The sequence below is a fragment of the Podarcis filfolensis genome, assembly GCF_964270895.1.
Source record: "Podarcis filfolensis genome assembly, chromosome: 13".
Classification (NCBI taxonomy): domain Eukaryota; kingdom Metazoa; phylum Chordata; class Lepidosauria; order Squamata; family Lacertidae; genus Podarcis; species Podarcis filfolensis.
In genome coordinates this window covers 45988702-45999594 of record NC_139615.1, presented here as the reverse complement: position 1 = coordinate 45999594, position 10893 = coordinate 45988702, and the positions used below count along the sequence as shown (strand labels likewise).

The 10893-nt window shown below is 45.4% G+C and overlaps 1 protein-coding gene across 6 annotated transcripts in view; it reads right to left on the bottom strand.

Annotated features, from left to right (window-relative positions):
* LOC310747837 (UDP-glucuronosyltransferase 2A2-like) overlaps positions 1–10893 on the bottom strand; it is a 32222-nt gene that overhangs the window by 2341 nt on the left and 18988 nt on the right. For all 6 annotated transcript variants that reach the window (XM_083583124.1, XM_083583121.1, XM_083583122.1 and 3 more), the window contains exons 2-5: positions 10667–10815; positions 6729–6860; positions 3758–3845; positions 828–1047 (exon numbers count right to left, since the gene is read on the bottom strand). In XM_083583124.1, the coding sequence (XP_083439250.1) occupies positions 828–1047; positions 3758–3845; positions 6729–6860; positions 10667–10815 (589 nt within the window). The remainder of the gene's footprint in view (positions 1–827; positions 1048–3757; positions 3846–6728; positions 6861–10666; positions 10816–10893) is intronic.

Genomic DNA, 10893 nt, shown 5'->3' with positions numbered 1-10893 from the left:
ATGCTCTGATTTGCCTTTAACTTCTGCTAGTTTTCTTAAGCAAGTCGCCTTGTGAATGTTCCAGAAACATGCTATGTGCATTTTGTAGACTGGTAGTGTCATTTGTGGCAAAAAATCTGAATGAGTGACTGACAGGCACCAGAAAAACATAGACTGAAGAGATTGACTACTGTCGCAGTGTTACTTTTGGCTCCATAACCATATGGGGGACTGAATAGAAGGAAACGAGATATACCGTATTTTTCGCCCTATAAGACGCACCAGACCATAAGACACACCTAGTTTTTGGAGGAGGAAAACAAGAAAAAAATTTGAATCCCAGAAGTCAGAACAGCAAGAGGCATCACTGTGCAGCGAAAGCAGCAATCCCTCTTGCTGTTCTGGCTTCTGGGATAGCTGTGCAGCCTGTATTCGCTCCATAAGACGCACACACATTTCCCCTTTTTAGGAGGGAAAAAGTGAGTCTTGCAGAGCAAAAAATACGGTTCTTGCCTTTCGGGGTCGTCTGCACCTCAGACTGAGGGCAAGAGGTGTTTGGGGGCAAAAGCCTTTGAGTTCCGTAGTAGGACAAAAGTCAGAAGGCGCTAGATTCAAATGTGGTTTGGCAAGAGAAAATGTATCCCAATGTGGTGGAAGCAAACACTTGTGGCAAGAAGACGACCACAGCAGGGCAGGAGGAAATGGAGTCAGGTGGGAATGGGCTTGGCTATAGAATATTAATAATATGTGCTAACGATTTCTCGGCTACATTTTTCTTTTCCAAAACCTATTGCTGAAGGACCTAGCTTGCTCTAGGCATTGTATAGAGAAGGCGATCTGTGTCTCACGTGGCATTGTGAATGACAGTGTTCACGGCATCCACTAAGTCTTCCGTCTTCATTGTATGAATGTCCAGCTGTACAGCCATCCCCTTTGCCTTCATGTGCACAACGTTATCGGGTTGGTCAGCAAACATGGGGATCCCAACCATGGGAACACCATGGTAAATAGCTTCATAAATCCCATTGGTTCCACCGTGTGTTATAAAGGCTTTCGTCTTGGGGTGTCCTGGAATGGGAAAATGGGTAAAATGTGATAAGGAATCATTCATAAATTTTCCCATATATGTACCCCCCAAATTTTTTTTGATACTGCATACTGTGTGTATGGCATGCTGTTTTTTCACTAGTTCCAAGACCCCAAAATACCTAATTTCATTGAAATATCTGTTTAAATTTCCCCATCCTATACAGTCGTACCTTGGTTTTCGAACAGCTTAGTTCTCAAATGTTTTTGTTCCCGAACACCGCAAACCCAGTAGTGACTGTCCGGTTTGTGAACTATTTCTGGAAGCCGAACATCCGACGGGGCTTCCACGGCTTTCGATTGGCTGCAGGAGCTGCCTGCAGCCAATCAGAAGCCGTGCTTTGGTTTGAGAACGTTTTGGAAGTCAAACAGACTTCTGGAATGGATTCTGTTCAACTTCCAAGGTACGACTATAGTGGTTTATATCTTTTGATTACCATGTTTGCCCATATTTTTCTCAACTAGTACTCAGTTGAGAAAAATATGGGCGATCATGGTAATTAAAAGGTATAAACCACTAGTAGTCAGTTGGGGACACGGGTGGTGCTGTGGTCTAAACCACAGCGCCTAGGGCTTGCTGATCGAAAGGTCAGCAGTTCGAATTCCTGCGACAGGGGTGAGTTCCTGTTGTTTAGTCTCGGCTCCTGCCCACCTAGCAGTTCAAAAGCACGTCAAGTGCAAGTAGATAAATAGGTACCACTCCAGCGGGAAGGTAAACAGTGTTTCTGTGCGCTGCTCTGATTCGCCAGAAGCGGCTTAAGTCATGTTGGCCACATGACCTGGAAGCTGTCTGCGGACAAACGCCAGCTCCCTCGGCCTATAGACCGAGATGAACGTGCAACCCCGGAGTCCAGGACTGGACCTAATGGTCAGGGGTACCTTTACCTTTTAGTAGTCAGTTGATTCCTGCCGAGACCTCCAAACTATTACAACTCCAGCTGCTGATAACATGAGACCAGAATAGTAACTTGTTGGCATCTGTCTGTCTCAAGAAACAATGGAGTGCACCCCTGGGAGTGAAGTCAAAGCGCAGTAGAAGACCAGTACAGTGGTACCTCAGGTTAAGTACTTAATTCGTTCCGGAGGTCTGTTCTTAACCTGAAACTGTTCTTAACCTGAAGCAACACTTTAGCTAATGGGGCCTCCTGCTGCCACACCGCCGGAGCACGATTTCTGTTCTCATCCTGAAGCAAAGTTCTTAACCTGAGGTACTATTTCTGGGTTAGCAGAGTCTGTAACCTGAAGCGTATGTAACCCGAGGTACTACTGTGACTTGTAACTGCTGCCTCCCAACGTCTGCATTAGCAGCACTGAAGTGACTTCTCTGGGGTGCAAGCCTGGGCAGTGTGTGTGGAGGTCCTGGGCTCAGCCTCACGGATGTGGTTCAAAGGAAAACAGAGCAATATAGTTAATGTTAAAACAAAAATTTTTTTTTCCTTTCAGTAGCACCTTAAAGACCAACTAAGTTAGTTCTTGGTATGAGCTTTCGTGTGCATGCACACTTCTTCAAATACACTGAAACAGAAGTTGCCAGATCCTTCTATATAGTGAGAAGGTGGGGAGGGGTATTACTCAGAAGGGTGGTGGGAATGGGTGATTGGCAGATAGCTGTGATGAGCCTGTTGAATTTCAGAAATAGACTGGAAAGAGAAGCTGCTGAATTGCAACTCATTACCAAACTTAATTCCATGGAGAGACCTGGTCTGAACAAAGACATTGGATTCTTATCTCATTATACATGACAAAGCCATTTTTCACCTTCTCACCCCTTGCTTTTTCCTGTAAGACCTATTGCAGTCGTTAAGAGTCGTCAACAGGCTCACCTTCTCACTATATAGAAGGCAGAGGGCCTTCTCGGTAGTGGCACCCGCCCTGTGGAACGCCCTTCCAGCAGATGTCAAAGCGATAAACAATTATGTGACATTCAGAAGACATCTTAAGGCAGCCCTGTTCAGGGAAGTTTTTAATCTGTGATATTTTATTGTATTTTTGGTTTTTATGGAAGCCGCCCAGAGTGGCTGGGGAGGCCCAGCCAGATGGGCGGGGTATAAATAATAAATTATTATTATTATTATTATTATCTGGCAACTTCTGTTTCAGTGTATCTGAAGAAGTGTGCATGCACACGAAAGCTCATACCAAGAACTAACTTAGTTGGTCTTTAAGGTGCTACTGGAAGGAAATTTTTTTTTTTGTTTTGACTATAGTTAATGTTGTAAGTTATGAGTGTCTTGACCTGTGCAGCTGTCCCATACAAGGCTAAAACCTGCAACTTTGGTGTTAACCAGCACCACGCTCTAACCATCAGAGCTATCCAAAGATGACAATGCTTTAAGATCTGGACTCCATCTGATAAAAGCAGATTATTGCAACTGATTATTGGTTACAGCATTCAGGCTTAGTCCATTTGACATGCAATCCCTTAATATTGCCATTCACACACACAAAAAAATGTGTTTCTAGAACCCAAGAATTTTCAGTGCTCAAGCACAAAATAGCGCTTTCTAAAATGGATGTATTTTGCAGTGACCCAAATTATGAATAGTTGGAGACTCTGGTTTTCAAATACATTTTGTGGGTTCCACAGTGCTTTGCGCGTGTAGTTTCCAACATGGAAATGCAGAGGTTGTATTTCCTAGCAATTGTCAGAATGGAGCAATGAAGCCAATGTTTGCAGCATAAGATCTCTCACCAAGAAGGTCATTTTGTGGGATCCAGTCATAAAGTCTGGTGTTGGCTCCTAATGTGTCTGGCCTTTTTCCTTTGTAGCGCCAGAGAACCTGGGATTGGGGGGGGGGGGCGGGGAGAAATGAAAGAATAATGGCAAAGATGATTAAGCTTGATGCTGGCCCACAAGTTATATTGACCTTTTATCAACACAAAGGAAAAAGATTAAAAGTTAAAACATTGAGCATGAATACAGCTAAAGCCGAAGATTTTTTAAAGCACATTGCTTAAGTATATGCTTAAATGCTCTCTATAAAAACCAGCACTTCAGCAGTTGTGGGGTTTTTTTTGTCTTTACACGAAAAACAGAACCAGTTTTCTTTTTGAAAAGTTCAAATATGTGCCTATTTTAAATGGCCACAAGACTTCAGTTCTATTCTGTTCATTGATCTATTAATATGTGGAGCCCTGGTTGAGATTGTACCCCGTCCTGACATAATGATGTTTAATTAAAATGTGAGGAGTATAATTATATTATGCCTTATATATTATTTAGCTAAACTTTCTCCAGTGTTATTTTATGTCCCATATTGGTATTCAATGGACATTTACTCCCATGATGGCAGCAGTCACGAAATTAAAAGACTCCTGCTTCTTGAGAGAAAAGCAATGACAAACCTAGACAGCATCTTAAAAAGCAGAGACATCACCTTGCCGACAAAGGTCCATATAGTTCAAGCTGTGGTTTTCCCAGTAGTGATGTATGGAAGTGAAAGCTGGACCATAAAGAAGGCTGATCGCCGATGAATTGATGCTTTTGAATTTTGGTGCTGGAGGAGACTCTTGAGAGTCCCATGGACTGCAAGAAGATCAAACCTATCCATTCTGAAGGAAATCAGCCCTGAGTGCTCACTGGAAGGACAGATCCTGAAGCTGAGGCTCCAATACTTTGGCCACCTCATGAGAAGAGAAGACTCCCTGGAAAAGACCCTGATTTTGGGAAAGATGGAGGGCACAAGGAGAAGGGGACGACAGAGGACGAGATGGTTGGATAGTGTTCTCAAAGCTACCAGCATGAGTTTGACCAAACTGCGGGAGGCAGTGGAAGACAGGAGTGCCTGGCGTGCTCTGGTCCATGGGGTCACAAAGAGTCGGACACGACTAAACAACTAAACAACTAAACAACAACAATACTTTCCCAGAAGAATTAGTACATCATTTGCAAAGTAACTTTTGCCTCTCACCCACTATGTTAAAGGGAAGTGTGTGTGTGTGTGTGTGTGTGTGTGTGTGTGTGTGTGTACACAAATAACTTCAAATATATAAATATATATAAACGGCTTCATATTTCAGAGAAGTATAGCATCCTGAAAATATCACAAATAAAAGTCAAATGCAAAAATAAGGTTAAAATTCCACATTTGATAGCAGCGTAGATAGCAATTGCATACGATATCCTCTCGGACATCACCATAAACTGAAATGACATAAGAGGACCATAACGACAACTACTATTTATTAAATTTGTTAGTCATTTTATCTTGCCCAAGACAACCCAAAGCAACCTACAAACAAAGCAAAACCTCACATAGAAAACTAAAGCTTTAGAATCATCCCACCCATTTCTAAAAGTCCACAGTTGGTTAAAGGGCATCCGCCGCCATAGAAGAGACCTGTTCTTATGTTGCCACGTTCCAAACTTCTCATAGAGGGTACGCATGGAGAATGGCCACAGATGATGATCTCATTCAGGGGTCGGCAACTTAAGGCTCATGGGCCACAAGCGGACAATGGGGGTCGTTTAACTGGCCCATGGACCCCCGCCGCCCACTCGGTTGGCTCCCGTGCACTGCGCTAAACTGGCGGTCCGCCTTCCATGATGCTGGCTGGCTTCCCATTGGCTGCAGGAGCCTCCTGCAGCCAATGGGAAGTTGCGCGTGCCTCCTCCACGCCAGAAGGAGCGCCGGAAATAGTGTTTGCATGTGCACGCGCACTCCAGCCCACTGCGGCATCTGCGGGACCATGAACCGGCCCAAGCCACAAAAACTTTGCCAACCCCTGATGGTTGGTACATATGGAGAGAGGCGCTTCTTTCAGTATTGTGGTCTTGAGGTGTTTAAGGCTTTATAGGTCAAAACCCAACACTTTTAATTGGGCCTTTAAGCTAACTGGCAGTCCATGAGGTTGGACCAGAATTGGTGTTATATGCTCAAGCCATCTTGCCTTGGTGAGCAACCTGGCCATGGATTCTACAGAGCCATTTCCCCCACACCCAATATGCAAGCATGTTTTTATCCATGGGTAGGCAACTCCTGCCAACCTCGCAGTTCAAAAGCACGTCAAAGTGCAAGTAGATAAATAGGTACCGCTCCGGCGGGAAGGTAAACGGCGTTTCCATGCGCTGCTCTGGTTCGCCAGAAGCGGCTTAGTCATGCTGGCCACATGTCCCGGAAGCTGTATGCCGGCTCCCTCGGCCAGTAAAGCAAGATGAGCGCCGCAACCCCAGAGTCGGTCACGACTGAACCTAATGGTCAGGGGTCCCTTTACCTTTACCTTTAGGCAACCTAAGGCCTGGGGGCCAGATCTGGCCCAATCGCCTTCTAAATCCGGCCTGTGGACGGTCCGAGAAGCAGTGTGTTTTTACATGAGTAGAATGTGCCCTTTTATTTAAAATGCATCTCTGGGTTATTTGTGGGGCATAGGAATTCGTTCATTTTTTCCCCTTCAAAATATAGTCCAGCTCCCCACAAGGTCTGAGGGACAGTGGACCGGCCCCTTGCTGAAAAAGTTTACTGACCCCTGTATTTTATTGGTAGGAACACCCTAGCATCTCCCACTTTCTTCCCAACTGAAGCATTGTGTTCACTTTTCCAAAGTCCAGTATACAACATATATATATATATATATATATATATATATATATATACACACACACACACACACACACACACACACACACACCAAACAGCATGAAGCAGGCATCCAAGAAAACATACCTTCTGTGGAAGCTGGCTAAGGGCCAATGCGATCATGTTCCCCTTTTCCTCTGTTAAGTTTTTAATCATTGAGCCCAGGGAGAAGACCACAATGCCGTGTTCTCCTGAACTCTGGACAAATTTTTCCATTTCCTATTAAAAGGCAAAAGCAATTAAAAGTAACGTTCCCTCTGCTGCTTGAAATGCATACATGACTAGCTGTGGTAATCCATTTTTTCTTGGCTTGTTTTATAAGTTGTGCTGTAATAACATCCTTAACATTGGCCGTGCTGACTGGGAAATGGGAGAGATCTTCTAAGCAAATCAGAGTGTCTAACATTTGGAGCACACCAACGTCTGGAGGGCCACAGGTCCCCAACTTCTGAGAGAGAGGGGAAAAAAATAACTAAAATGCAGAAGACAACAGTAGTGAGGAATTTAATTTGTGAGAAAGATACATTTTTGTTTAACATCAGTGGAATTCCATCATTCATCATAAGGTGGCAGTGTCCCCCAGCAATACCGGTACATGAAATTCATCTTCCAGTTTTTGAGAATTACCTTGAGAGATATACTACAACTACCGATAATAAATATCAGGCTTCAGTTAATGAAGTGTTTTGTAGTACTAAGCCTATGGTATTTATGATGATAACAAGGGCAAAAACTGCTTCTCCTTCCTGTTATGGTTGTCAATCGAAGTATTAAATCTTGGGAACATATTTTATAGCTTTATGAATTGCAGTTCATATATAGTTTTACTCTGCCTTTGTCAACTTACCTTATTTGACAAGTTGAATCTAATCCACATTGTGTGTGTGTGTGTATGAGAGAGAGTGAGAGAGAGAGAGATTGGGGAGGGAATTAAATCCCGGTAAACTGGTTGGCTACTAAGGACCCTGAATATAATAATGACAACAAGATCGATATTAACACCTGGCCTAGTCTAACTTTATCAGTTCTAAAGTCCTAAAGGGGAAATGATGACTAAGGTCTTTCCTGGAGTTGTCTACAATGGACTGTTGTTTCACAGAGCCATTCTTGGCCCATGGTCTTGGGCTGTGTGGTAAGAGTGGCCCTTTAGAATAAGAGGAAGAAGAAGAGGAGGAGGAGTTTGGATTTGATATCTCGCTTTGGATTTGATATCTCACTACCCAAAAGAGTCTCAAAGCGGCTAACAATCTCCTTTTCCTTCCTCCCCCACAACAAACACCCTGTGAGGTGAGTGAGGCTGAGAGACTTCAGAGAAGTGTGACTAGCCCAAGGTCACCCATCAGCTGCAGGTGGAGGAGCAGGGAATCGAACCCAGTTCACCAGATTACGAGTCTACCGCTCTTAACCACTATACCACACTGTCTCTCCACACTGTCTCTCTTTAGCTGCTGAGCTGCTGACTTCAGTTCCCTCCTAGCACTCTGATGGCTCCTGAGCCCTATTCCCAGCCTTTTGCTGCACCCCACCTTGCGCTTAAATATGTCTGGGGCTTGAGTGGGACCGACATATTTGGCCACTCCACTTTCGGAAGCGAACGTGATGCTGGCAGGTTAATCATCTGCAGCCCCCAACTGCAATCTCTTTGCCGCTTCTAGAGAAATCTGAAATGGATTGAAACCCAGACCAGAATCCATCCCCACATAAACATGGGACACAATCCATGTCTCTGCACAAGCTCCACTGGGATGAACACAATGTGTCCTCCGTGTCAGATCTGTCCATCTTCCAGGCTTCCACTCTGAATATCACCCCTGAATAAACCTTCAGATATGGATGCTGTGAAACCACCAGCTACCTCAGATTTGGAGCTGATATTCAGAGCAAGCCCATGAAAGAAAGCCTCCACATATATGTAATTAAGGGGAAGAAATGGAGGCAGTGAGAGATTTTACTTTCTTGGGCTCCATGATCGCTGCAGATGGTGACAGCAGCCACGAAATTAAAAGACGCCTGCTTCTTGGGAGAAAAGCAATGACAAACCTAGACAGCATCTTAAAAAGTAGAGACATCACCTTGCCAACAAAGGTCCGTATAGTTAAAGCTATGGTTTTCCCAGTAGTGATGTATAGAAGCGAGAGCTGGACCATAAAGAAGGCTGATCATCGAAGAATTGATGCTTTTGAATTAATAAAAATAATAATAATAAATTTTATTTATATCCCGCCCTCCCCAGCCAAAGCCGGGCTCAGGGCGGCTAACAACAATCAAATAATCCAACATTCTAAAAACATTTCATTATAAAAGTTAATTAAAATCAAATTGATGGCAACCGTTAAGCAAAATTCTGTGCAGATTGCCAGAGGAGGGAGTCAGGCTGCGCCCTGACCAAAGGCCTGGTGGAACAGCTCTGTCTTGCAGGCCCTGCAGAAAGATGTCAGGTGCCGCAGGGCCCTAGTCTCTTGTGACAGAGCGTTCCACCAGATTGGAGCCGCAGCCGAGAAAGCCCTGGCTCTAGTTGAGGCCAGCCTAACCTCTCTGTGGCCTGGGATCTTCAGGATGTTTTTATTTGCAGACCGTAGGTTCCTCTGTGGGACATACCAGGAGAGGCGGTCCCGTAGGTACGAGGGTCCTAGGCCGTTTAGGGCTTTAAAGGTTAAAACCAGCACCTTAAACCTGATCCTGTACTCCACCGGGAGCCAGTGCAGCTGGTATAGTACTGGATGAATGTGATCTCGCAGCGAAGACCCCATAAGGAGTCTCGTCGTGGCATTCTGCACCCGCTGGAGTTTCTGGGTCAGTCTCAAAGGCAGCCCCACGTAGAGCGAGTTACAATAATCCAGTCTGGAGGTGACCGTCGCGTGGATCACAGTGGCTAGGTCAGGGCGAGAGAGATAAGGAGCCAACTGCTTAGCTTGGCGGAGATGAAAAAATGCCGCCTTTGTTATAGCTGTAATCTGCGCCTCCATAGAGAGGGAGGTATCGAAGATTACACCCAAACTCTTAACGGACGGTGCCATTGAAGGACTGTGCCTCCAGTTCCTTTATTGTGTCCAAATTGGCAGGGAGGTCATGGCGGAGCAACAGGACCTTCTCCGCAAAAAAGCTCGCAAATGCCTCACAGCTGTGTGTCAAATTGTTATTTAAATTTGGCTGTCCTTCAAGAGACGTTAAAGACCTAATTATACTAAATAATTGTGGCGGGCGAGAGCTAGCGGATGCAATGGAGGCCGAGAAGTAAGACTTCTTAGCGGCCTTCACTGCCATCTCAAAGGTTTTCATAAAAACCCTATAAGATGTTCTTGAGGCTCCGTCACGGGCACCCCGCCATACTCGCTCTAGCCGTCTGAGGTCCCGCTTCATTTTCCGAAGCTCCTCGGTAAACCAGGGAGCCCAATTTCTGCGGGGTCGCAGAGGGCGCTTAAGTGCGATCTCATCGATGGCTGCCAGGAGCTGGATATTCCAGCCCTCAACAAGCTCAGTCAATGAGTCGCCAGGGGGAGCAAGGTCCCGCAAGGCTTGGCGGAATCTATCAGGGTCCATCAGCCGCTGCAGGCGAGCCCAAATTATGGTGCTGGAGGAAACTCTTGAGAGTCCCATGGACTGCAAGAAGATCTAACTTATCCATTCTTAAGAAAATCAACCCTGGGTGCTCACTGGAAGGACAGATCCTGAAGCTGAGACTCCAATACTTTGGCCACCTCATGAGAAGAGAAGACTCCCTGGAAAAGACCCTGATGTTGGGAAAGATGGAGGGCACAAGGAGAAGGGGACGACAGAGGACGAGGTGGTTGGACAGTGTTCTCGAAGCTACAAACATGAGTTTGACCCAACTGCGGGAGGCAGTGGACGACAGGAGTGCCTGGTGTGCTCTGGTCCATGGGGTCACGAAGAGTCGGACACAACTAAACAACTAAACAACAACAACTTGTCCTCGCCACCACACGTCCTCCCCTTTCCTGGTGGTGTTTTGTAGGAGAACCAGGCACGATTACCATTACCAGTTGACGGGCAAAGGAAGGAATTACCTCTGGCAAAGGCTTGGCTGGCTGGCAGTGCAGACCCCCCACAAATTCAAAATTGGGTAGGAAAGGTCGTGGGAATTCAAAGTCCCAGTAGGTGCGAATCAACCAGATCTCTGCTTTCCCCATCACTTCACATAATGTTGTGGGTCTCCCTGTTGAGTGAGAAAAAGGAAGGGGGTTAAGTTCAGCTCCACTCTTCTTCCCAGATTCAACTGCTTTGGCAAACTTGC